The sequence below is a fragment of the Neomonachus schauinslandi genome, chromosome 8, assembly GCF_002201575.2.
Source record: "Neomonachus schauinslandi chromosome 8, ASM220157v2, whole genome shotgun sequence".
NCBI classification, from domain to species: Eukaryota; Metazoa; Chordata; class Mammalia; order Carnivora; family Phocidae; genus Neomonachus; species Neomonachus schauinslandi.
In genome coordinates, this window is record NC_058410.1 from 16,765,616 (window position 1) to 16,792,748 (window position 27,133).

Here is a 27,133-nt window from a genome sequence, read left to right on the forward strand (position 1 = left end):
GGACTCGATCCCAGCATCCTGGGATCATGACCTAAGCCGAAGGCAGACACTTAATGACTGAGCCACCCAGGCACCCCCCCGCTTTTTTTTTTAAGATTTTATTTATTTGTTTGACAGAGAGAGACACAGCGAGAGAGGGAACACAAGCAGGGGGAGTGGGAGAGGGAGGAGGTTTCCCACAGAACAGGACCCCGGGATCATGACCTGAGCCAAAGGCAGATGCTTAACGACTGAGCCACCCAGGCGCCCCCTGTACAGTAATCCTTAATGGAGCCAGAACTATAACCCAGGTCTCTACTCTGTTTTCCCTCAAACACATGGTACTACTTTATCAGTTAATCACTTTATGGCTTTTTTTTTTTCTTTTATAGGGTTAATTATTTAGATTGTAAAGAATTTCATCATTCCTGGGGACTTCTGCAAAGGATCTTTTTCAGTTTTGCTCAAGAGAAAGTTCTGGATCTATCAAGTAGGTCTTAAAGAAATCCTTTGTGTGGGTTATAAATATAGATGTTTTCATGAAGAGGAGTGAAAAGCCAGAAGGATATAGACAAATGAGGCCTAAGACCTTTCCTGCCAGTAACTACACTGGCAGTAGCCGGCAGATGTTGCAAGAAATTCGGGAATCCCTTAGGAATTTATCCAAACCATCAGATGCTGCTAAGGCTGAGCATAACATGAATAAAATGTCAGCTGAAGATCCTCGACAAGTCAGAAATCCACCCAAATTTGGGACACATCATAAAGCCTTGCTGGAAATTCGAAACTCTCTACAACCATTTGCAAATGAAACAAGTCGGAGTACTTCAGAAGTTAATCCACAAATGCTTCAAGACTTGCAAGCTGCTGGATTTGATGAGGTAGGAATTTTGAAAGACAAAAAAAGGGATTTTTCTTACTTACACTACATAAGACTATTTTGATAATCTCCTACCCAAATGTTTCCATTGAGAGAATTTAACTGTGTATACAAATTTGTATATTCTAATCAGCAAAGAATGTTGTTTACAATTCCATTAATTAGTAAAACAAAATAATTATTTCTTTAGTTTTCTCTGTGGTTTCTGGGATTTAAAAGGTCAAGTCATGAAGTCAGATGGAAGTGCAGTTGAAGAAAGCTACAGGGGAGGACAGAGTAGGTAGGGAGGGAGGTCTCTGCTATAGGAGCTCTGGGGAGCCAAGTGGCTGTGTGAAAATGACAGTTTATGAAGTTTAAGTTCATACTACAGAGAAAGAAGTAGAATCAGGATTTCATTTTTTTTTTTTTAAATCAGGATTTCATTAAGCAGCTATGTTCACATCATTCTCAGGTCTAAATCTCAAATTCACAAAAACAAAAAATTTACATGTTGCTCAGTCTGCTAGAATTTTGAAGTTTTATTGTAATGAAATTTTAGTTCATGTTGGTTATGCCGAATCTTTAATATTTACCTTTAAAATTCACATTGAATGTTTTTCATTGCACATATATATATTTATAATCATATATGTTTAGGTCTATAATCTAATGTTTAGATTATAAAATTTATTTTCCATGATAACATACTTTCTGTGAATATTTTAGGTGGCAGAGATCATTTTGGATACAAATTGCCATGGAAAATGTAACTAAATGTGAATGAGCAAGTGTTAATTAAGTTTTCCTTCGAAATTATAGTAACTTTTTGTGCTTATAAAAATACCTATTTCCTGTTAAAAATTAAAAAGTGTAAAGAAAACACTGGAAATTATCTTTAGCTCTACTACATAAAGATAATTACCTTTAAAGTTCTTTCATTATCATTAATAATTTGGTGACCACATTTTCAGAGATCTCTACAGTTAAAATTCAGAACTTAAGTATGCATTATAGTAAAGGATTTGAAAAGGAAGATTTCAACCAAACTATAGAGAAAAAAGATGAGTCTTTTCTGGCGTACCCTGTTCATCCATTTGACTAACATTATTTCCTATCATTTTTATGTTAAGTGTTCTAAAAATAATTGGATTTGCACCTGAAAATATCGAGAGAGAAAAGAGGAGAGGACCTGTGATGTTTTCCTGGTTAGTAGTTGGAGAATTAAGGAAATGGCTTAACATGGAGTTTCTCCAGAGTACTTTCTTCCTAATCTCTTAGCCAGAAGGCAAAGAAAAATGAAAGGAATGAATCATGGTACCTGGATGGCTCAGTCTGTTAAGCGTCTGCCTTCAGCTCAGGTCATGATCCCAGGGTTCTGGGATCCAACCCTGCATCGAGCCCTGCAGGCCCCTTCTCCCCTCCCCTCCACTCATTCTCTCTCATGCTCTCTCTCAAATAAATAAATGAAATCTTAAAAAAAAAAAAAAAAAGGAATGAGTCATTGACCTTATTCATTCCCATTATATATTGCTAGGGAAAGAGAGTTTAAAAAAATCACATGGCTGTAAAGGCCCTTAAGTGGTGTTATGTTATGTCAGGTAAGTCACCTCAATAGATACGTATTTTTGGAGCTCTTACTATGTGTGAACCCTTTGATCCCTGTAGTGAGTCATATACCAAACATGGTCTATTCCTTTAAGGTACTTAAAAATTCTTTGTAATGTAGACAGTTTTAAGAAATCTAAGCATTAGTGAATGCTCTGTTGTTTTTATTTTTAAGCATAATTGGCATATGATGTTACATTAGTTTCAGGTATATAACATGTTGATTCCACGGTTCTATAGACAGCTCTGTACATTACACAGTGCTCACCACCATAAGTGTAGTCAACATCTGTCACCATACAATGTTATTACAATATTACTGAGTATATTCTGTGTGCTATACTTTCCATCTTCATGACTTACTTATAACTGGAACTTTGTACCTCTCAATACTCTTTATTTTGCTCATCCCCCAAGCCACCTCCCCACTAGCAACCAACAGTTTTTTCTCTGTATTTAAGAGTATGGTTTTTTTGTTTGTATGTTCATTTGTTTCTTAGATTCCACATGTAAGTGAAATCTTATGGTATTAGTCTTTCTCTGACTTACTTCACTTAGGTCAATGCCCTATTCTTTATCTCTTGGAAATAATAATAATTGCTTCTCATTACAAAGATACGTTAGCTTTATTACAATCACACATTTCACAGTTGTCACCTTATGACATTAATAACCCCTTAAGCAAGGTTGCTTTCCTAAAAGCATTTAGACATTTATCAATTCTCATTTGTCCAAATAAAGAAGTTAGGGTATTATTTATCCCCATGGTGATATAAAGCATATGGCAATATTTACTTCTGTCTCCTTGAATCACTCATTCTGATAGCTTCTCATTATATTGCAGAATTTGTTTAAAATCCTAACTTGGTACTTTAAAATTTTTATCCAGGAGCGTCTGGGTGGTGCATTCGGTTAAGTGTCTAACTCTTGGCTTCGGCTCAGGTCACGATGTCAGGGTGGTGAGATCGAGCCCTTGTTGGGTTCTGCAGTCTGTTGAGCCTGCTTGGGTTTCTCTCTCCCTCTCCCTCTGCTCCCCCCCCCTCCCCCACTTGTTTGCTTGCTCACTCACTCTCAAATAAATAGATCTTTAAAAATTTTTTTTAAAAATAAAATTTTTATCTAGTCTTCACTTCATTATTTTATCGTTTCATAAACCCTGTTTATTCCTTTAGCTATGTCAGGTTCAAGGCAGTGCAGTTTTTTGAGAATGTTTCTAGTAGCCTGTAAAAATTAAAACCTCAGGTATTTCAAGATTAGTTTCTTTGTAGGAATAAATGATAAGCAGAATTGATGGGCTCTTGGGGCACATAAGTCTACAATCAACGAGTGTATTTTTGCTGCTAAGCATGGAAAAAACCATAGTAATGTGGACACGATGTTTTCTTATCACATAAGACTTCGATTCCAAAGTTACTGATTTAAGGGTGCTCTTTTTCACACTGGCACCAACACCCCCACCTACAGAACTTTGGTCAATATTATTAACAGATGCCAGAAACAGTTTAACATAACAGCAATAATATTCAAAAATAAAAGGCAGCATATTAGTCACCAGCTCAAATTCTAGTGCATTTAACAAAAATATCGTTCCCATGGGGCGCCTGGGTGGCTCAGTTGGTTAAGTGACTGCCTTCGGCTCAGGTCATGATCCTGGAGTCCTTGCTCGGAGGGGAGTCTGCTTCTCCCTCTGATCCTCCTCCCTCTCATGCTCTCTCTCTCTCATTCTTTCTCTCTCAAATAAATAAATAAAATCTTTAAAAAAAAAAATCGTTCCCACAATATTGAAAAAGGATGGTGGGTGCCAGTTTTCTTACCAAGTGAGATGACACTGCTGTGTGAAAGTAGCATCAATACAGTTCATTTGGCTTAACCAGTTTTAAAGCTAAGCCCTCCCTGTTGAATTTTAATTTGGAGTGATTTGAATTACTTTATTTCATTCATTCATTCATTTATTTTTAAAGATTTTATTTATTTGACAGAGAGAGAGCAAGAGTAGGAACACAAATGGGGAGTGGGAGAGGGAGAAGCAGGCTTCCCGCTGAGCAGGGAGCCCGATGCGCGGCTCAATCCCAGGACCCTGGGATCATGACCTGAGCCAAAGGCAGACGCTTAATGACAGAGCCACCCAGGTACCCCTGAATTATTTTAAATTTGCACACAAAATGAGACTTAATTAATTCCTTTGTATCTCACTACAAACTTGCGGAAATCTGATTGGCGTAAAATGTGATCACACTGTACTTTTTATTCAGTTAAGGATTGAGTTTGGTTGCTTTTAACAAAAATCCAAATAATAATGCTCTAAACAAAATGGTGACTCAGTTTATATAGCTAGTATTGGTCCACTCTTAAAGATGTGAGAAGCTAGGACTCTTACGAATTTCTTGAATGTTCCTTCTTTGTGGCATCATGCTGTAGCACAGATGTGAGATCTGTCATCTAGGAAACAGGATACAGGAAGTACTCGTACCTAAAGCAGGGATAGCAACATTTTTCCAGAAACCCTTGCTTTTCTTTCATTGCCAGAATTGTCATGTGGCCACTGTAGCTATAAGGAAGGATTCTTCCAACAAAATCAGTAACTTTTTCTAGGAAAGGGAGAATGAATCTTGAATAGGCAGCAAGTCTCTGCCACAACCTTTTTTTTTTTTTTAAGATTCTGTTTATTTGAGAGAGCGAGAGAGAGCACGAGCAGAGGGGAGGGGTAGAGGGAGAAAGACTTCTTGCTGAGCAGGGAACCTGCCAACGCGGGGCTTGATCCCAGGACCCTGGGATCATAACCTGAGCCGGAGGCAGATGCTCAACCAACTGAGCCACCCAGGTGCCCCTGCCACAACCTTTTTTTTTTTGTGGTTGGTCTCACCCCAGTCATTTCTTTAGGAGGATCATCTGTCAGTAGCCTGTTCACCCACTGGTCTTACTATTCCATTCCCATTTTAAAATACTGTTTGAAATACTAGCTCCTCTAGGGCAAGTAAATAGCTGCTTCTCTCTTGAAAAAAGCCTATCTGTATGCGTTCTGTATGTTAGTGTATGATTTATGTTTACATTTAAAGGGCAAGGAGCAGAGCAGGAGGACAACCCACATCTAATCTCCAGGCACTGTACTTGCATGCTTTTACATGTTTTCTTATTTAGGCCTCACATCAATTCTGTAAGTGTATTGCAGATGAAGAAATTAAGCTCTAAAATGTTAAATAATCTGCCAGAGTTCACACAGTTCTAAAGTAAATAAATCTGCAATCACTGGAGTGTATTTTTGCTTCTAAGGATAAAAAACAAAAGCATAGTAATGGAACTCAAACTCACTTCTGTTTGATTCCAGACTCTGCTTTTTCATCATACCATGTAGCCTCCTAAAGTCATCATCACATAATCATATACACTGTAAGTGTTTTTCTTATACCATTTGTCCTAGATTTATGTCCTTGTAAATAAGGTTCTCTGAAAATGTAAGCTCTAAGAGGATAGAAATCAGAACTACATAGCTCTTTTAGATAGAAATCTGATAGAAATCAGAACTACATAGCTTTTTTAGTAAACCCAGTGACAAAGGTGCTTTACTAAAATGTTTTAATGATACAAAAGAGTGGTTTCCAGTATTTTGACTGATACCTTTTTAAGAATCTGATAGTCTCCTTGTTTGTATAAGGATGAAATAAAGAATGAGAAATAATCAGAGTTCTGTTGTTATGATTGTCCCCAGAAGCTAATCCTATAAGAAAAAAGTGATACGTTACATAAAGGTGAAAATATTAAAGAAACATTTGAGGAATTTGAGCGTTTGTTTTCTTTTTTACTTTGAGATTATATGGATGTTTATAGTAGTTTTACAAACAGGACATTAATATTATTGTTTGGGGCCCTGTGCTTCATAATTATGAATTTCTCTAGTGAAGCTCATAGTGCTCTTTCTCTCTTAATTATAAAGTTTAAACTTTGTTTCTTTTTTTTAAACTTCATATCAGGATATGGTTATACAAGCTCTTCAGAAAACTAATAACAGAAGTATAGAGGCAGCAATTGAATTCATTAGTAAAATGAGTTACCAAGATCCTCGCCGGGAACAGATGGCCGCAGCAGCTGCCAGACCTGTCAATGCCAGCTTGAAACCAGGTGATCAATCAGACATTTTTTTCTTGTTTCTTATAGTATTGTTTTAAAATATTTATCTACGTCAACTCTTTAGTCTTAGAAATCGTTAAGAGCATCGCAGTAAGTGAAAGTCTAGTCAAGGTAATAGCATGATAGTGTTATACCAAAATGAATTTGAGGATGGGGCCCTTAAGGTTTCATAAGTAATTCGATAAGCGGCCGCTGAGGTTGAAAACTACTTGATTGGTTATACTGAAGCTGAAATATTTCTTTTTTTACCACAGATACCATATTCAAACTATTCTTTTTTTTCTTTTTATAATCTTGTTTTATTATAAGAGTGAAAGGTGTTCATCACAGAATATTTAGAAAGTAAGTAAGGAAAAAGAAGACATCACTATAAATACCTACAAGGTTTTGGTGTGTTTTGTTTCTCAGTCTTCTTTCCTGTGGAAAACCTGAGTGGGTTTACATGTGTATTTTGATTCTTACTGATTAAGCAAAAAAATGGGGTCATACTAAAACCTACTTGATTCACTTAATATACTGTGCATAACTTTCCTTGTTATTAAATGGTCTACAAAATAATTTTAGTAACTACATTTTGTTAGACTTATCACACACCTTATGTAACTAGTCTCTCTGACATTTGCCTTGTTTCTCTTTTTTGCCATTATAGACAGCATTGCAGTAAATCCTTTTGTACCTAAATCTTTGTACATTCCTGATGATTTTGTGAAGAAAATTTTCAAAGTCTTGCAAAAATTTAAGGTTTTTCTTAGATATTGCTGTCTAGAAAGGTATTCCCAACTTATATTCTCCTGATCAGTTTAATATAAGAATGCCTATATTTGTAAATCCTAGGTATTATGATTTTTATATATTTAATGGCTGTGGAATTACTGTCTTGTTTTATATTCACATTTCTTTGATCACTGGTATTAAACATTTGGTTATCAATTATTTTTATTTACTTATTTATTTATTGGTTATTTTTTAATTGGCATTTTTATTCTTTGTTAATTTTGTGTTCATCCTTTTTTATTGATTTATAAGAGGCCTTATTTATTCATTCTTTTCATTCAGCAAAATTTTATTGTTCACCACTGTTTCAGGCCCTTTGCTCAGCATTGGGTATAAAGTTCTTGCCGTTTTGTAGAGCTGACATTCTGGTAAGGGAGATCAAACCCTCTCACAAATAAATACACATAGGATTACAGCTACATACATGTGAATGAAGTGGGGTGAGTTATACAGTACTGTCGACTCATAAAGGGTTTTTTGATTTAATCAAGGAAATCAGAGAAAACCTTCCTGTGAAACTGATAGTAGAGCTGATAGCTAAAGAAAGACTAAGGTTAATGGGAAATGTTTAGTGAGGAACGGTGTCCCTATGCATGGCCTGTTTGGCAGGTTTTGATGCTACACTGGAAGAACTGAAAACAAGAGTATGCAATAGGACTAGAGAAATACATAGGGCCTGACTATGCAGGACTGTGTTGATCTTATCCTAAGAGCAGCAGGAAGTTAGGGAAACTTCAGGCAGTGTAATGATATGATTAGATTTGTGTTTCAAAAAGATGGCTGCAGTGGATAAGAATGGATTGGGGGTTGGGTACTGGGATAGACTGGATAAGAGATACGGTAGTTCCCAGGAAACAAAGGTTATTTAGACTGGAAGAGGGCAGTGGAGAAAAGTGAATGAATTAAGAGAGATGAGAGGGGTAAAGTTGACAAGGACCTGGTGATAAATTACATACAAGGGGTGATAATGGAGAGGAAGGATTCCTATGCTTCTGGTGCAGAAATATAGATTCAGTATGGCGATACCCCACACTATAAAAGTGAATGCTAAGAGAGAACAGGATTTGATGGAAAAAGATCATAAGTCTGGTTTTTTACCTCAGGTTGAGTTAGGTTCATTGAGTTACCCAAGTGAAGATGTCAGGTAGGGAGCTGGATGGATATATGTACAATTAGCTCTGTATATGAAATAGGTCATTAAGGGAGATTATGTAGACAAAAATGACAAGATGGCCTAGAACCAAGCCTATTACTTAGTAGCTGGCAGGAGAGGATAAGCCTGCAAAGACAGAAGAATTAGCTGAAGAGGAAGGGGGAAAAAAAAGTGTCTTGAAAGCCAAGAGTGTATTTTATAAAATTATTAATCTGTAATGAATTGGAAATTTAAAAAATAAAAAGATCTTTACTGTGTAAGAAGCATACACTTGCTAATGTCCTCACTGTACCCTCATAGAAAAACTTCTCCAAGTGTTGTTTATACATAATACTTTTTTTATACATGAATTCTTTACCTCACATCAATTTATTCCTCAACCCATTCCATTCTGAATTATGCTCCCATGACTGAATAGAAACAAATTACCCCATGTGTCATGGGCTGAACTGTGTCCTCCCTCCTCCAAATTCAGGAAGTCCTAACTCCTAGTACCTCAAAATTTGACTATATTTGTAGACAGGGTCTTTAAGAAGGCAGCTAAGGTTAAATAAGGTCACTTAGGGTGGGCCCTAATTTTATAAAATATAATAATGATGAATTATTCCAAAATATAAATTTAAAATGACATATATAGGTACAAATAGTTTATTATTATATTTAACAGACATGAAATTTCACTGTTAGATTTCTGTAAAGGTTTCTAAGTTTTTGTTCTGCACTTCCATACTTCTAGTGGACTAGTAGCAACATTTTGAGGTAGTGCTCCATATGAAAATGGAGGGAGAGCCTTGTTTGTTTGTTTTAATAGTAAAGAGTTAGGCATGTTTAAAAGATAATTGCAAAACTCCAGTTAAGATAAAGAAATTAAATAGATTTTCAAGAGAAAAGGATCAAGTAAGGTTCCTGAGAAGCCAGGAAAAGAAAGGATCCAAAGCATAGGATGACAGATTATTAGCCTTATAGAGGAAGAGGAATCAACCATTTTGCTCTAACAGGAACTAACAGGCCCAGGTTATGTGGGGAAGATAAGGGAGTTCCTTTCTGATGCCTTCAGTTTTCTCCAAAGTGGAAAATCAGGTCATCTGCTGAGAGTGGTGTGTGAGGAATGGGACAGGCAATTTGAGGAGACCCAGGACTAGAGAGAGTTGTAGTGGAGACCAAAAGAAACAGGATTTCCTGGCAGTGCTAAAGCCATTTGATGATGCTGATCATTGAATTTATGGTGGAATCAATCTGCACTTTACATCACCTTTTCTAGCAGGCATGAAAAAAAAGTTAGATAGCTGGAATCATCTTTGACTAGAGTTCTACTAAACAAGTACAAAATAAGATAGATAAAGGGAGGACAGAATATTGCTGAAAGGGTGATTTAAATCCTTAATCAAGGCATATTCCTGCTCTGCTGTTAGGGGCTTTTCATTCCTTCCAGACTCCTCTTGATGGCTTTGCTGCTGTCAGACTTCCTCCAGTACCCCACTTTCCCTCATTTACTGCTCTCCAGCCATGCTGAATTTCTTTTTGTTCTTGGAAAATACCAAGCTCCCCCCTCAGGACCTTTGCCTAGTCTTAGATCATATGTCATCTCCTTGGTGGAGCCTTTTCTGACTGCTGAATCTCATCCCTTTCTGTCTCCCTTTTACTCTTTACCATTTTGACACCATTTATGGTTCCTTCTAGGATTTATCATACCCAGATGTTACCTTATTTATTTACTTGTTTATTGTCAGTCTTCTCCCCCAAGAATGGAGGTTTCATGGGGCCATGGGTATTTGTTCACCACTGTACTTGGATGGTGTAGATGCTCAATAAAAATTTAATGAATGAATAGAAGTGAGGGGAGGAGAAAAGGAATACAGAGGGGAGAAAGAACTACTGGACCATGGAATTAAATTAGCCGCAGTGTCGCATAAAGAAAGTGGAGGACTAGTGAAGTAGGGATATGAAGGTCTTGGTGAAGTTGAAAAATGTTTGTAGTGGTAGTTAAACATGAAAGGAGAGTTGTAGTCCAAGTGTATAAACTTTAAAGAAATGATTTTGAAAAAAGCAGATATGGTTAATATCAAAATTAGAAATATGATCTTAGGAGTGATATTGGAGGTTGAGGGAGGAGGTCAAGAAACTGAGGTGAGGGTGATGGATGGTTTGTCCACGTGGATGTTGAAGTTATAGAATGTTGGCAGGGCTTAGGGTAGACTGAATGTCAAAACTATGGGTGAATGAGGACAAGCAAATAAGAGTTCATTAATTGAGAGGAATGAATGTGGCCTCCCAGATAGAAAGAGCATCCAAAGAGCTGGCTTTTTTAAAAGAGTATGAAAGAATAATGAGAGGTAGAATCCCACCTTTAGCCCAGTTTATTTATTTTTTAATTAATTATTTATTTTTGGAGAGAGAGAGGGAGGTGGGGAGGGGCAGGGGGAGAGAGAGAGAATCTCAAGCAGGCTCCATGCCAGGTGCAGAGCCCGACATGGTGCTCGATCTCACAACCCTGAGATCATGACCTGAGCTGAAATCAAGAGTCGGACCTTTAACCAACTGAGCCACCCAGGTGCCCCTAGCCCAGTTTATTTTTAAAGAAAACCTTAATTGCAAAGGGCTGAAAAGGAAGTAGTGTCAGCAGAAGATAACCAGCTTTAAGGAGTTGGTGGGAAAGCTTGGAGCAGACGGTGATATAGGAGCATTTGTTAGTTATAGAACAGAGCAAGCACATCTGGGGGGCAATAGTGGGAGGGTTTGGGAAGTGGGAGAGCATGGAGAGCTTTATGAGAGGTGCAGAACAGAGATGACAGTATACTCTAGGCTCGCGGAGACTAATATTTTAACTGGTAAAAGCTTAGTGAGTGAAGACATGTTGTATTTAGCCTCAGCTGACTATCTGAGGAAGGTGAAACTGAGGTTGGTGGCCAGAAGACTTGCCTGGGTTGCCTGGAGTGATGACTTTTCCTGAAGTCATAGGCCCAGAATGCTACCCAGCCTCGATGAAACACAGTGTTAAGCTGTACATTCTGAACATTTACCAATTTTTCCTCATATGTGTTTTGTTTTGAATTTGCTAAGTGTTTTATGTTTTATGTATTTAGATCTGTAAATTATCTTTACTGTATATTCTCTATCTGGAATGTATTATTTATATGTATTGCATTTTATATAAATGCATTTTATGTATTTTTAAATGTGTTAAAGATCTTTTTCCAAGTAGTCAGACTACTTTAAATACTTCAGTTTGGTTTTTTTTTTTTTTGTATCATTTATTTTCTTGCCTGTTTCATAGTTGGAAATTTCAGTAAAGAGAAACTATAAAATCTGTATCTTATTTCAGCTAATTATCTCCTGGTATCTTTGAAATATATTTAAAAGTAGTTGTTGTATCTGTTAAAATTACAAATGGACACACCCTTTGGCTTAATAATGCCACTTCTGACAATTTATCTACTTAACATATATGAAATGATATCTGGGGGCGCCTGGGTGGCTTAGTCGGTTAAGCATCTGTCTTCGGCTCAGCTCATAATCTCAGGGTCCTGGGATTGAGCCCCATGTCACACTCCCTCCTCAGTGGGGAGTCTGCTTCTCCCTGTCCCTCTACCCCTTCCCCTGCGCATGCTCTCTCTCAAATAAAATCTTTATTAAAAAAAATATTTTAAAAAATGGTATCTGGGGGCGCCTGGGTGGCTCAGTTGGTTAAGCAGCTGCCTTCAGCTCAGGTCATGATCCCAGGGTCCTGGGATCAAGCCCCGCATCGGGCTCCCTGCTCGGCGGGGAGCCTGCTTCTCCCTCTCCCTCTGCCTGCCTCTCTGCCTACTTGTTCTTTCTCTCTATCTCTCTGTCAAATAAATAAATAAAATCTTTAAAAAAAAATGGTATCTGTACAAAATTTTTCACTGCCTTTTCTTTTTTTGTACAGCAAAAGACTAGAAACAACCTTACTATTCTTCAGTAAGGAAACTGATTAAATTTGGGTACATCCAGGCACCTGAGTGGCTCAGCTGACTTTTGATCTCAACTCAGGTCTTGATCTCAGGGTCATGAGTTCAGGCCCCACATTGGGCTCCATGCTGGGTGTGAAGCCTACTTTAAAAAAAATTAAATTTGGGTACATCCATACAGTGAAAACTGTGGTAAACTTTTTAAAAGTAAGCAAACACTTTATATACTGATACAGAATCTTCAATATTTTAATGAGAAGAGCCAGGCACAGTAGTATACATAGGAGGTAGTGTATTTACTTGTATATCCCCAATATATCTTACTGATGACACTGATTACCTTCAAGGAAGGAAGTTGGTTGGCTAAAGGACAGAGGTGGGTATACTTTTGTACTTCTTGAATTCTGAGCTATGAGAATGTATTACCTAGTCAAGTAAAAATTTGAAAGGTAACATAAAACCACTTAACTGAAATTTGATTTTTATAATTCTCAAAAGAGAATTACCATTTAGCTATGTCAGAATTCCAAGCTAAATTTTTCAAAAATAAGAGGTTAAAAACGTGTTTTTTTTTTCTCTGTTTTATGACCATAGGGAGTGTGCAACAATCAGTTAACCGCAAACAAAGCTGGAAAGGTTCCAAAGAATCCTTAGTTCCTCAGAGACATGGCCCACCACTAGGAGAAAGTGTAGCCTATCGTTCTGAAAGTCCTAACTCGCAGACAGATGTAGGAAGACCTTTGTCAGGCTCTGGTATAACGGCTTTTGCTCAAGCTCACCCTAGCAATGGACAGAGAGTGAACCCCCCACCACCTCCTCAAGTAAGGAGTGTCACTCCTCCACCACCTCCCAGAGGCCAGACTCCTCCTCCAAGAGGTACAACTCCACCTCCCCCCTCATGGGAACCAAACTCTCAAACAAAGCGCTATTCCGGGAACATGGAATATGTAATCTCCAGAATCTCTCCTGTTCCACCTGGAGCCTGGCAGGAGGGCTATCCTCCACCACCTCTGAACACGTCCGCAATGAATCCTCCTAATCAGGGTCAGAGAGGCATTAGTTCTGTTCCTGTTGGCAGACAACCAATCATCATGCAGAGTTCCAACAAATTTAACTTTCCACCAGGAAGACCTGGAATTCAGAATGGTAGTGGACAGACTGATTTTATGATACACCAAAATGTCCCTGCTGGCACTGTGAATCGGCAGCCACCGCCTCCGTATCCTCTGGCCCCAGCTAATGGACAGAGCTCTTCTGCTCTACAAACGGGGGGATCTGCTGCTCCTTCATCATATACAAATGGAAATCTTCCCCAATCTATGATGGTGCCAAACAGAAACAGTCATAACATGGAACTTCATAACATGGAACTTTATAACATGAATGCACCTGGACTGCAGACAACTTGGCCTCAGTCATCTTCTGCTCCAGCCCAGTCGTCCCCAAGCAGTGGGCATGAAATCCCCACTTGGCAGCCTAACATACCAGTGAGGTCCAATTCCTTTAATAATCCATTAGGAAATAGAACAAGTCATCCTGCTAATTCTCAGCCTTCAGCTACAACAGTCACTGCTATTACACCAGCTCCTATTCAACAGCCTGTGAAAAGTATACGTGTATTAAAACCAGAGCTACAGACTGCATTAGCCCCTACACACCCTTCTTGGATACCACAGCCAATTCAAACGGTTCAACCTAGTCCTTTTTCTGAGGGCACCACTTCAAATATGACTGTTATGCCTCCCGTTGCTGAAGCTCCAACCTATCAAGGTCCACCTCCACCTTATCCCAAGCATCTGCTACACCAAAACCCATCTGTTCCTCCATACGAATCAATCAGTAAATCTAGCAAAGAGGATCAGGCGAGCGTGCCCAAGGAAGATGAGAGTGAAAAAAGTTATGAAAATGTTGATAGTGGGGATAAAGAAAAGAAACAGATTACAACCTCACCTATCACCGTTAGGAAAAACAAGAAAGATGAAGAGCGAAGGGAATCTCGTATTCAAAGTTACTCTCCTCAGGCATTTAAATTCTTTATGGAGCAACATGTAGAAAATGTACTCAAATCTCATCAGCAGCGTCTACATCGTAAAAAACAATTAGAGAATGAAATGATGCGGGTAAAACCTTTTAAAATGCCCATTTCATGCTTGATCATCTATTTGCTTACTGTTTATTTTAAAATATTGGTCCAGTATTTTTCTTTCTTTTTATACCTAAATATATTATCAGTTATTTAAAAGTCAGTAAATTAAAGTACTTTTGATTATGCCATTTTGTTTTAGTATTTCAAGATTTACTCAGAATTTCCTGGAATGAAGTTCTAATAAATTAAGAAAAATATAATTTATAGTGTGCTGTTTAGTTTCATAATCCCTTTATATGGAAATAGGAGCAAAGGTTATTTTCTAGGTTTTACACATTATCTTACAACATTTTAAAATAAGCTAGAAATATCTGGGTCCCATCTCTTTATATACTTTTGAAACATTTGTTTTTACTTATAGTAGTTTTGGGGCTTTATTTATCAGGCTTATTCATTTGGTTGGTCTCATTAGAAAGTGTCAAAGACCTGTTCCTTCTGTTATTTCATCTTCTAATTTTATTTTTATAATGTACTGGAAAATGTGCTGAAATTTTTAAACTACTACAAAGGAGACCAGAATTAGTGCTCACTCATTTTAGATAAATCTCTGTTGTGATTCCATATATATATCTTCACTAGTTGTTATGGTGGTACCATCATTGTTGATATTTTTGTCACATGTTTACAGTTCAGAGGTTGACTCCCAATCTTATATCTATCACTCAGAATCCAGGAGGCTTAAATTTGTGATAAAACTTTCTCGCATAACTTGAGAGCCAGTCTTTTAAGATAATTTTTCTAAATCTGATTTCACAGTTATGTCATTCCTGCTATTAATTGAACTTTCTTAGATGTGAAATACCATGATAATCTGTAGGACTTATTCATATTTTAGTTCTTAGGATTTCTTACTAAAGTCTATCTGTATGTATTTTCTTAGTTTATTTTTCCTTTTTCCTCTTCACTTTCACTAATAGCTGATTTAAACTTTTATGGTGTTGGAAGCTTTGCTGACTTCTGTAGCCTCCATTACTGTGTAGGCAAGTAAGATTTTAAGAGAAACAGTTCTAAGTCTGGCATGCCACCCTTCTTTAAAGATTTTGCATGGAAATGCGCATCCTAACAGAAGCATGAGGTTGCTATATTCTAATTAGGCTTGCATTTCTAGAATTAGACTCTACTTCTTTAATTCCTTTTCTGTTTAAACCCTTAAATTTGTTCTTTATTGAACTAGCCAAAAATAAACTTCCTTCTAAATCCAGGTAGTCCATGTCTACTCAGAAGTTGGCTTTTGTATCTTCATAAGTCACCATGACTATCCTTTGAAATGTTCCAAAATGTCTAAAAGATACCTTATAATCAAACAAGTTGTCCCTTTTAAATAAGGTAGGAGAAAGCCTTTGCATTTTGCATTAGTGGTGGCTGTGAGTCCTACCCTTACTCTAATGCCTGAGAAAAATAAAAGAAAGATGAAAGGAAAGGTGGACTATTAATGAGTGGTTTGGTTAGAGAAGGCGTTCTTTTGTTCTTAATACATCAATTTTTTAGAGTAAATGATCTGGATGGGAAGAGATTTTTTTCATGAAAGGTAAAATAGAATATTTTAATCCTAGGCATTCCACAAGAGAAGCATATAATGAAGGCAATCTAATCACGTAATTTGGGATGAATATGCATGGAGAGATAGATGAGGATGCATGTTAACAGATGTTTGGTTATTGCACATTGGGAACTTTTTTGGGGGTGCATTAGAAAGCAGTTGAAGGCTGACTGTTGGTATCGTCTTCTTGCTCTCCACAGCAGAATCTGCATATATACTCACCTTTGTATATCCTGTTAACTATCCCTTAAGCTGCACTTTTGATAATTAATTTTCTCTGAAGTATTTTCTAGATTTCTAACATGCTTTATTAAAAATTATTATGCATTTAACCTTTATATGCCTGAATTTTTTCCAAACTATTTTTAAATATTTGGTATAGAAGATAATTCCTCATTTAACCTTTAGTTTATTTGCCTAGGTTGGATTATCTCAAGATGCGCAGGATCAAATGAGAAGGATGCTTTGCCAAAAAGAGTCTAATTACATCCGTCTTAAGAGGGCCAAAATGGACAAGTCTATGTTTGTGAAGATAAAGACACTAGGAATAGGAGCATTTGGTGAAGTCTGTCTAGCAAGAAAAGTAGATACTAAGGCTTTGTATGCAACAAAAACTCTTCGAAAGAAAGATGTTCTTCTTCGAAATCAAGTTGCTCATGTTAAAGCTGAGAGGGATATCCTAGCCGAAGCTGACAATGAATGGGTAGTTCGTCTATATTACTCATTCCAAGATAAGGACAATTTATACTTTGTAATGGACTATATTCCTGGGGGTGATATGATGAGCCTATTAATTAGGATGGGCATCTTTCCAGAAAACCTGGCACGATTCTACATAGCAGAACTTACCTGTGCAGTCGAAAGTGTTCATAAAATGGGTTTTATACATAGAGATATTAAACCTGATAATATTTTGATTGATCGTGATGGTCATATTAAACTGACTGACTTCGGCCTCTGCACTGGCTTCAGATGGACACATGATTCTAAGTACTATCAGAGTGGTGAGTAAAATCATAAAATTTGTACATATTAATATGATGTATTAATGCAGTAAGATATAAGATGGTATTATCACTGGGTGAAAGCCAGAAGTCCTGGTTTCAGGTCTTGACTATTGGATAAATGAGAGTGAATCCTTTAGACACCTAGTCTTATAAAATGAAAGAATATGTTAGATTCAATTATTTCTAAATATCATTAATATTTTTGAGTTAATCTCCTTAAATTTTGTTAATTTGAAATATGTCAGACAAATAACATTTTAAAAATAATCTTGAAATGAAACCCCATACCTGCCATTCAACTTAAGAACCAGTTATCAGTACTTTTGAAGCCCCTAAACGATCGCTTCCCCTTTTCTCCTCCATAGAGGTAACCATTATTTCAGAACTCTGTAATCAGTTCTTTACTTCTCTCTATACATTTTCTACATAATGTCTATAACCCTGAACAATGTTTTTTCATTTTGTCTACTCTTGCACCTTTATTTACATGTAACTATTCTGTATGTATTCTTCTGTGTTCACTTCTTTTATGTGTTTGAGGTTGATCTGTGTTACTGCATATGACATCTGTTTTCACTACTATTTAGGATTCCATTGTATGACTACAACTTATTTAAATGTAAACACCTGGGGTGCCTGGGTGGCTCAGTCGTTAAGCGTCTGCCTTCGGCTCAGGTCATGATCCCAAAGTCCTGGGATCAAGTCCCACATTGGGCTCCCTGCTCGGCAGGAAGCCTGCTTCTCCCTCTCCCACTCCCCCTGCTGTGTTCCTGCCCTCGCTATCTCTCTCTGTCAAATAAATAAATAAAATCTTTAAAATAAATAAATAAATGTAAACACTTTATGTACACAATATCACTGTGAGACAGGATAAAGAAACTGAGGCTTATTTAGATGAAATAACTTGCCCAGGTCAGACAGAAAAGAAGTATAAGGGCTAGGCTTTGAGCCCAGGTTTGTCTGATTACAGGGCCTGTGTTATTTCTCCTACACCACACTGCCTCACCAAGATCCCTTCAAAGCGCTAATGGAAGTGTAAGTTGATCTAACAATTCTTGAATACTTATTATGACTAGGTTCTTTGCATATATTCTAACTTAAGGGTCAAAGCAATCTTCTGAGGTAAGTCTTATTAGCCTTCTGTGCTTAAGTGAACACAGTAAATTGAACATTAAATGGATAGAACTGAGACACCTGAACCTGTCTCCCCAGATTCACCTGAATTACTTGGGGTTCTTCTTAAAAATGTGATTCTTAGGCTCTATTCCAGTCTTCTGATTGAAAATATTCACTGGAGGGGAGAAATTGTATTTTTTTTTAAAGTTTGCTTTTTATTTTTTTATTTATTTTTTATTTTTTATTTTTTTTAAAGACTTTATTTATTTATTTGACAGAGAGATAGCGAGAGCAGGAACACAAGCAGGGGGAGTGGGAGAGGGAGAAGCAGGCTTCCTGCCGAGCAGGGAGCCCAATGTGGGACTTGATCCCAGGACTTTGGGATCATGACCTGAGCCGAAGGCAGACGCTTAACGACTAAGCCACCCAGGCGCCCTGCTTTTTATTTTTTTTAAGTAGGTTCTACACCTCACGTGGGGCTTGAACTCATAACCGTGAGTTTAAGAGTTGTATGCTCGGGCGCCTGGGTGGCTCGGTTGGGCGACTGCCTTCGGCTCAGGTCATGATCCCGGAGTCCTGGGATCGAGTTCCACATCGGGCTCCCGGCTCGGCGGGGAGCCTGCTTCTCCCTCTGACCCTATCCCCTCTCATGCTGTTTCTCTCTCTCTCTCTCTCAAATAAATAAATAAATCTTTAAAAAAAAAGAAAGAAAAAAAGAGTTGTATGCTCTACAAACTGAGCCAGCCAAGCGCCCCAAGAAACTGTATTTTAGTCAAACATCCCCAGTGGTTATTACAGTCAGGTTAATTTCAGATGTATTTTTCTAGATGATTTCATCTAGTCGTGGCTTTTTTTTTTTTTTTTTAAGATTTTATTTATTTATTTGACACAGAGAGAGCACAAGAAGGGGGAGCAGCAGACATAGGGAGAGGGAGAAGCAGGTTCCCTGCTGAGCAGAGAACCTGATGCGGGGCTGGATCCCAGGACACTGGGACCATGACCCAAGCTGAAGGCAGACTTCTAACCGACTGAGCCACCCAGGTGCTGCCAGTCATGGCTTTAAATGCCATCTCATATCAGCGACTTCCAAATTTCTCTTTAGAAATGGCCTCTTCCCTTTCGTGTGTGTGTGTGTGTGGTGTGTTTTTAAGATTTATTTATTTATTTTAGAGAGAGAGTGCACAAGCAGGGGGAGGGGCATAGGGAGAGAAACTCCAGCAGACCCCGTGCTAAGCATGGAGCCCAATGCAGGTCTCGATCCCAGGACCCTGAGATCATGATGTAAGCCGAAACCAAGAGTCAGATGCTCAACTGACTGAGCCACCCAGGCGCCGCATATGTGTTTCTAATGGGCCTTTCAAACTTAACGTTACCAATAAACAACTCTTAATTTCTCCCCCTCCAGTCTTCCCCATTTTAGTAAATTGCACTACTACCACCCACTTAAGTTATCCTTGATTCTTTTTCTTCCACACCTCTACATCCAGTCCATCAATAAATCCTGCTTGTTCCACCTCTAAAAATACCCTGGATCTGTTCACTTTTCTCTGTCTCAGCTATTACCATCATAGTCCAAGTTGGTTTTTTTTTTTTTTTTGTAAGATTTTATTTATTTATTTATTTGACAGAGAAACAGCTAGAGAGGGAAGTAGGCTTCCCGTTGAGCAGAGAGCCCGATGTAGGGCTCCATCCCAGGACCCTGAGATCATGACCTGAGCTGAAGGCAGATGCTTAACGACTGAGCCACCCAGGCGCCCCAGTCATAGTCCAAGTTTAACTGCAATAGCCTCTGAACTGGTCTCTCTTCACATTTGTCCTCCCTATAAACTAGTCTTTACACAGCAGTTAGTGTTTTCTTTTTTAAACATAAATCAGATCTTGTCATTTTCTTCCATCAAACTCCGCTGTCTTCCCACTGTATTTGGAGTAAAAGGCAAATCATTTCTTTTGCTTATAAAACCCATGTACACTGGCTCCCACTCTGTTGTCTACCATTCTCTCCTTTACTAACCGCACTGGTCTTTGCTCTGTTACTGTTTCTGTGTAGAATGCCTTGCCCTGGTTTTCAAATGGTTGAGTCTTTCTTGTTTTTTACAAATGTCACCTCAGTCTTCTTGAGCCACCCTGGTATAGTTGTCATATCACCCTATGTTGATTCTCCGAATGGGATGCATCATTCTCTTTCTTACATATGTATTGGTTGTGTTTGTCCCATACAGAGAAGCTACCTGAGAGAAGAACCTTATCTTTCTTATTTATCCTTATCATTTGTTGAGTGAATGAAACACTGATGTAATTTGTTTGAAACTTCGTTCAGATTAGTAATGGGGAGCAATCTGAATAACAGATTCCTGATCCTGCCTACTCATGACTTTGATTATCATCATTTAACATTGAGTAAATTACTGAATCTTACACTAAAACCTGTCCTATTGATATCTCAGAGCACAGGCTCTAGTCAGTAATAAATACCATCAATGATAGGCATACATTGTTTGTCAAAAGAAAAGTTTATTAACTCTAAACCATGGTGCTAAAAGATGAAACAGGCTTTAGGTACACTCTTGTTCTTGATGCTTTTATTTACTTACCTATTTACTACACAGGTGACCATCCACGGCAAGATAGTATGGATTTCAGTAATGAGTGGGGTGACCCCTCTAACTGTCGATGTGGAGATAGATTGAAGCCACTAGAGCGGAGAGCTGCACGCCAGCACCAGCGATGTCTTGCACATTCATTGGTTGGGACTCCCAATTACATTGCACCTGAAGTGTTGTTACGAACAGGTAAAACATTAGTTTCATAATATCTCAATAGTCCTTTAAACCATCTGAAACTTAAATTAGCATGTGGCTTATTTTTCAGGTTTATAGTAAAAATACTAATTTCTACAGCATAAGCTGTAGAAACTATAACTTTGTATACTATAACTTTGGTATCTTATTTTAGGCTATACACAGTTATGTGATTGGTGGAGTGTTGGTGTAATTCTTTTTGAAATGCTGGTGGGACAGCCGCCTTTCTTGGCACAAACACCATTAGAAACACAAATGAAGGTAAGATAGAATCTATACCAAAGAATTGTCACAAAGTCCTTATATCACAGACTTTTAGCAGTCCTTTACTTAGAGCATCTTAATTTGGAATTTAAGAATGAACTTGTAAGGGGGTTGCTGGCTGGCTCAGTTGATAGAACATGTGACTCTTGATCTTGGGGTCATGAGTTCGTAAGTTCGAGCCCCCATTGTGGATAGAGTTATATAAAAAAAAAAAATGAACTTGTAAGGTTATAGGAAGCCACTAAAATTCCACAGGTGCATTTTACTCTGCATCATCCTACTGTTGTCATACTATTATATTCCCCCTCACTCATTCTCATGGAAGTCTTTAGTACTATTTGCAGATTTATCCTAATTTATTTTTTGTCACCTTCTGGCTCCTGGCTTTGTTACCTTCCATGCACATTCTACCCCCAAACTACAAACAAAGTATGTATCTCCACTTGAAATTACCTCTGGCACTTAAATGAGAAGTTGCCCTTGATTTGGACCATAAACAGTCCCATTAAAACCCCTTCAGTGGTTCCCATGTGCATGGATTAAAATCCAAATTTACCCTCTTTTCCTTTGTCCATACCATTCCTCTGTCTGAAATGTCCTTCTTTCTTTCCCATCTTCCACAACCCTCCCCACTTTCTTAAACATGGTTAACTACTAAACTAACTCATTCTTAATCATCCTTTAAGTATCTGAAGTTATCTCTTCTATGATGCTTCCCCCTAAGTTGTAACTACTTCTTTATTGCATTTAATATACTATATTTAAAACTTCTGGGCCACCTGAATGGCTCAGTTGGTTAAGTGTCCACCTCTTGATATCAGCTCAGGTCTCGATTTCAGGCTTGTGGGTTTGAGCCCATGTTGGTCTTTTGTTGGGTGTGGAGCCTACTTAAAAATAAGTAAGATAAAAATAACTTCCTTTATATTTTTTCTTTCTTTTTTTAAGATTTTATTTATTTCAGGGGTGCCTGGGTGGCTCAGTTGTTAAGCGTCTGCCTTCGGCTCAGGTCATGATCCCAGGGTCCTGGGATCGTGACCTGAGCCGAAGGCAGATGCCTAACCAACTGAGACACCCAGACACCCCTATTTATTTATTTTTGAGAGAGAGACAGAGCGTGTGCACGCGAGCCGGGGGTAGGGGCAATGGGAGAGGGGGAGAGAGAATCCCAAGCAGACTCCGCGCTGAGCCTGGAGCACAACACGGAGCTCAGTCCCAGGACCCCGAGGTCATGACCTGAGCCAAAATCAAGAGTCGGTTGCCTAACCAGTTGAGCCACCAGGCACCCCTAGATTTCTTTTGTATAGGTCTTTTGGTAATGCATTCCCTCAGGTTTAGTTCAGATTATTTTGTCTGAAAGTGTCTTTATTTCACTTTCATTGTAATATATGTATATATGAAAATGTATATATATATATATGTATATAAAAATGTGTGTGTGTGTTTGTGTGTCTGTGTGAAAAATTGAATGCTTTCTCCTTAAAATCAAGAACAAGGATGGGGCACCTGGATGGCACAGTTGGTTAAGCATCTGATTCTTGGTTTCAGCTCAGGTCATGATCTTGGGATCCTGGGATCAAGCCCCGCGTCAGGCTCCAGGCTCAGCATGGAGTCTGCTTGAGATTCTCTCTCCCTCCCCTCCACCCCTCCCACTCCTGCTCTCTCTCTCTCTTTCTCTAAAATAAATAAATAAAATCTTTAAAAAAATAAAAGAACAAGGCAAGGATATTTGGGGGTTTTTTTGTTTGTTTTTTGTTTTAAGATTTTACCCATTTATTAGAGAGAGCAAGCACAAGCAGGGGGAGCAGCAAGGAGAGGAAGAAGCAGGCTCCTTGCAGAGCAGGGAGTCCTATGCAGAGCTCAATCCCAGGACCCTGGGATCATGACCTGAGCCTAAGGTGGACACTTAACTGACTGAGCCACCCAGGCTCCCCCTCCCTGGGATTTTATAGAAAATATATAGAAAATTATGTCATGATCTCTGAATAGGGGAAGTTTTTCTTTCTTTGTAATCTGTATGCCTTTTATTTCTTTTGTTGCTATATTATACTGGCTAAGGCTTCCAGAACTATGCTTAATAAGACTGGTAAGAACAGATATCCTTGGGGCTTGTGCTCTCTCTGTCAAATAAATAAATAAAACCTTAAAAAAAGAAAAAGAAAAAGAAAATCCCGGGGAATTTATGAAAAAACCCATAGAACTACTAAGTGAGTTTAGCAAGGTCCTAGGATATAAGGGTAATACATACAAATCTATTGTATTTCTGTATTCAAGCAATAAATGACCAGAAACTGAAATTTAAAAGCAGTACCATTTATAGAAGCTTCCCCAAATTGAAATATGTAGGTATAAATTTAATAAAACATGAACAAGATCTGTATGCTGAAAGCTACAAACTCTAATGAAAGAAATCAAGAAAGATCTTAATAAATACAGACACATGCCATGTTGATAGATTGAAAGACTCAACATAGTAAAGCTATCACTTATCTCCAAAAACATCTGTAGATTTAATTCTGTTCTAATTTTTTTTTTTAAGATTTTTTATTTATTTATTTGAGAGAGAGCACATGAGAGGGGGGAGGGTCAGAGGGAGAAGCAGGCTCCCTGCCGAGCAGGGAGCCCGATGCGGGACTCGATCCAGGGACTCCAGGATCATGACCTGAGCCGAAGGCAGTCGCTTAACCAACTGAACCACCCAGGCGCCCAATTCTGTTCTAATTTTTGTAGACATAGATGAGCCAATTCTAAAATGTATATGGATGGACAAAGGAATTGGAATAATGAAAACAATTTTTTAAAAGAACAGAGCGCCTGGATGGCTCAGTTGGTTAGGCAACTGCCTTCGGCTCAGGTCATGGTCCCGGGGTCCTGGAATCGAGCCCCGCGTCGGGCTCCTTGCTCGGCAGGGAGCCTGCTTCTCCCTCTCCCTCTGCCTGCTACTCCGCCTGCTTGTGCTCTCTCTCTCTGTCAAATAAATAAAAAATCTTAAAAAAAAAAGAAGAGGAACAAAGGGGCTGCCAGAGTGACTCAGTTAAGTGTCTGACTCTTGATCTCAGCTCAGGTCTCGATCTCAGGGTTGTGAGTTCAAGCCCCACATTGGGCTCCACGCTGGGCATGGAGCCTACTTAAAAATAAATATTTATTATTTAATATTACTTAATATTTATTTAATATTTATTTATTCATTTAAATATAAACTAAAAAGAAAGAGGAATCAACTTGATTTTGAGACTTACAGTAATCCAGACAGGGTGATACTGGCAAAGGGACACAAACGTAAATCAAGTGTCAGGAACAGGATAGAGAATGGAGAGATAGAACCACTCAAATATGACCATTTGATCTTTGACAAGGTGCAAGTGGAGAAAGAATAGTATTTCAACAAATGATATAGGAAAAATTGGTCAGCCATATACAGAAGTACTGAAACTCAATGTAAACTTCATCCTTACACAAAGATTAACTCAAAATGGATCATCGATCTAGAGATAAAACATAAAGCAATAATACTTTTAGAAGAAAACATAGGCAAAAATCTTTATGGCCTAGGGTTAGATGAAGAATACTTAGAAATGACACCAAAATCATGATCCATAAAAGAAAAAGTTGAGAAATTGGAATTTATCAAAACTTAAAACTTTCAGTATACAGAAGACACAGTCAAGGGGCACCTGGGTGGCTCAGTCAGTTGAGCGTCTGACTTGGTTTCAGCTCAGGTCATGATCCTCAGGATCATGAGATTGAGCTCTGTGTTGGGCTCCACGCTCAGCTAGGAGTCTGATGGAAATTCTTTCCCCCGCCCTCTCCCTCTGCTCTTCCCCCTGCCCTGCAGGCCCCCCCCCATCCCCCTCGGCATGCACGTGCACGGTCATGCACACCCTTTCTCAAATAAATAAAGTCTTTAAAAACTAAACAAAACACAGTCAAAACAATGAAGACAGGCTACAGCTTGGGAGAAGATATTTGCAGATCACATTTCCCAGAAAGGGCTGTATCTAGACTATAAAAAGAACTTTCAAAACTCAGTAGTAACAAATATTTCTTCATTACCTACTACCTTCCTTCCCTTCCTCCCTCCCTCTCTTTCTTTCCTTCCTTCTTTCCTTCCTCCTTCCCTCTCTCCCTCATTCTGTTTTATTCAAAGCCAGAATAAATATTTCTCTTTTTTTTTTTTAAAGATTTTATTTATTCATTTGAGAGAGAGGCAGAGAGAGCACAAGCAGGGGGACAGGGAGAGGGAGAAGCAGGCCCCACGCTGAGCAGGGAGCCTGATGGGCCCGATCCTGGGATCATGACCTGGGAGCCAAAGGCAGATGCTTAACCATCTGAGCCACCCAGGCACCCCCAGAATAAATACTTATTGAACATCTATTCATTATGTGCCAGGCAACTTGCCAGGCACTGAGAAATACAAAGACAAAACATGGTGTATAGCCTTATGGAATTTTTTCTGTGGTAGAAGGACACAGACATAAATAGGTGCCACAAAGTATTAAAGATACTATGGTAATAGTAAATACATAGAATGGGAGGCACAGTAGAGTCGTTTTTGCCATAGGTAGAAGAGCTTAACAGGGGAGCTAAAACTTAAAATGATTGAGTCTTGTAATGTGAGTATAAGTTGCCTGGAGTGGAGGGAATGGAAGGAAAGGTTATTTCCCACCACTGATTCATTTATTATTAAAGGTAAGGAAGGCAAAATACCATGCGATTTCTTTTTAAAGATGCGAATAGTCTGGTAAAACTTTTTGGTATAAAACCTGGAGGAAATTTTTGTTTTTCTTATTTATCTCTTCCCTCCTAATTTCTAAAAATCCTCTTTGAAGGTTATTAACTGGCAGACATCTCTTCACATTCCACCTCAAGCTAAGCTGAGTCCTGAAGCGTCTGATCTTATTATTAAACTTTGCCGAGGACCAGAAGATCGCTTAGGCAAGAATGGGGCTGATGAAATAAAAGCTCATCCATTTTTTAAAACAATCGATTTCTCCAGTGACCTGAGACAGCAATCGGCTTCATATATTCCTAAAATCACACACCCAACAGATACATCAAATTTTGATCCTGTTGATCCTGATAAGTTATGGAGTGATGATAATGAGGAAGAAAATGTAAACGACACTCTCAACGGATGGTATAAAAATGGAAAGCACCCTGAACATGCTTTCTATGAATTTACCTTTCGGAGGTTTTTTGATGACAATGGCTACCCATATAATTATCCAAAGCCTATTGAATATGAATATATTAATTCACAAGGCTCAGAGCAACAGTCAGATGAAGATGATCATCACACAGGCTCAGAGATCAAAAATCGTGATCTAGTATATGTTTAACACACTAGGAAATTATTGTAATGAGGATTTGCAAAAAGACCTGAAACGCAGAGTTTTTTGAGGCTCCAAGAGTAAAATTATGCAAATGTGACAGAGCTATGTATGAGTGCTCTGTGTACAATATTTTATGTTCCTAAATTATGGAAAATTTTTTTAAAATGTTAATTTATTCCAGCCTTTTTAATCAGTAATTTAGAAAAAATTGTTATAAAGTAAATTATGAACTGAATATTATAGTCAGTTCTTGGTACTTAAAGTACTTAAAAAAATAGTGCTTTGTTTAAAAGGAGAAGCCTGGTATCTATTTGTACATACACTAAATAATTTTAAAAGACAAGAGTGTTTGAAACTTTTTTGAAAGACAGGTTTAGTTTTATCTTGCTTTAACCAAATATGAAATGTACCCCACATTCAAAGAGCTCTTTTTTTTTTTTTTTAAACCCCATAACCTTGTTTTTGGTGCAAATAAGCTATAGAAATAAAGCCATGATGGTGATGAGTG

General features: G+C 38.1%; 1 protein-coding gene across 1 annotated transcript; it reads left to right on the plus strand.

Annotated features, from left to right (window-relative positions):
- Positions 1-396: 396 nt before the first annotated feature.
- On the plus strand, positions 397-27,133 carry LATS1 (large tumor suppressor kinase 1). The gene is made up of 7 exons (XM_021693080.1): positions 397-860; positions 6,412-6,559; positions 13,019-14,544; positions 16,532-17,114; positions 20,840-21,022; positions 21,186-21,292; positions 26,122-27,133. The coding sequence occupies exons 1-7, from the start codon at positions 519-521 to the stop codon at positions 26,629-26,631; spliced, it is 3,399 nt and encodes a 1,132-aa protein (XP_021548755.1). The 5' UTR covers positions 397-518; the 3' UTR covers positions 26,632-27,133.

Bases quoted from the DNA above. Each gene is read 5' to 3' on its own strand.
- LATS1 (XM_021693080.1), top strand. From the start codon at position 519: ATGAAGAGGAGTGAAAAGCCAGAAGGATATAGACAAATGAGGCCTAAG. The intron at 6,560-13,018 runs GTGATCAATCAG...TTATGACCATAG, and splicing joins CAATGCCAGCTTGAAACCAG to GGAGTGTGCAACAATCAGTT. The intron at 21,293-26,121 runs GTAAGATAGAAT...TCCTCTTTGAAG, and splicing joins CATTAGAAACACAAATGAAG to GTTATTAACTGGCAGACATC.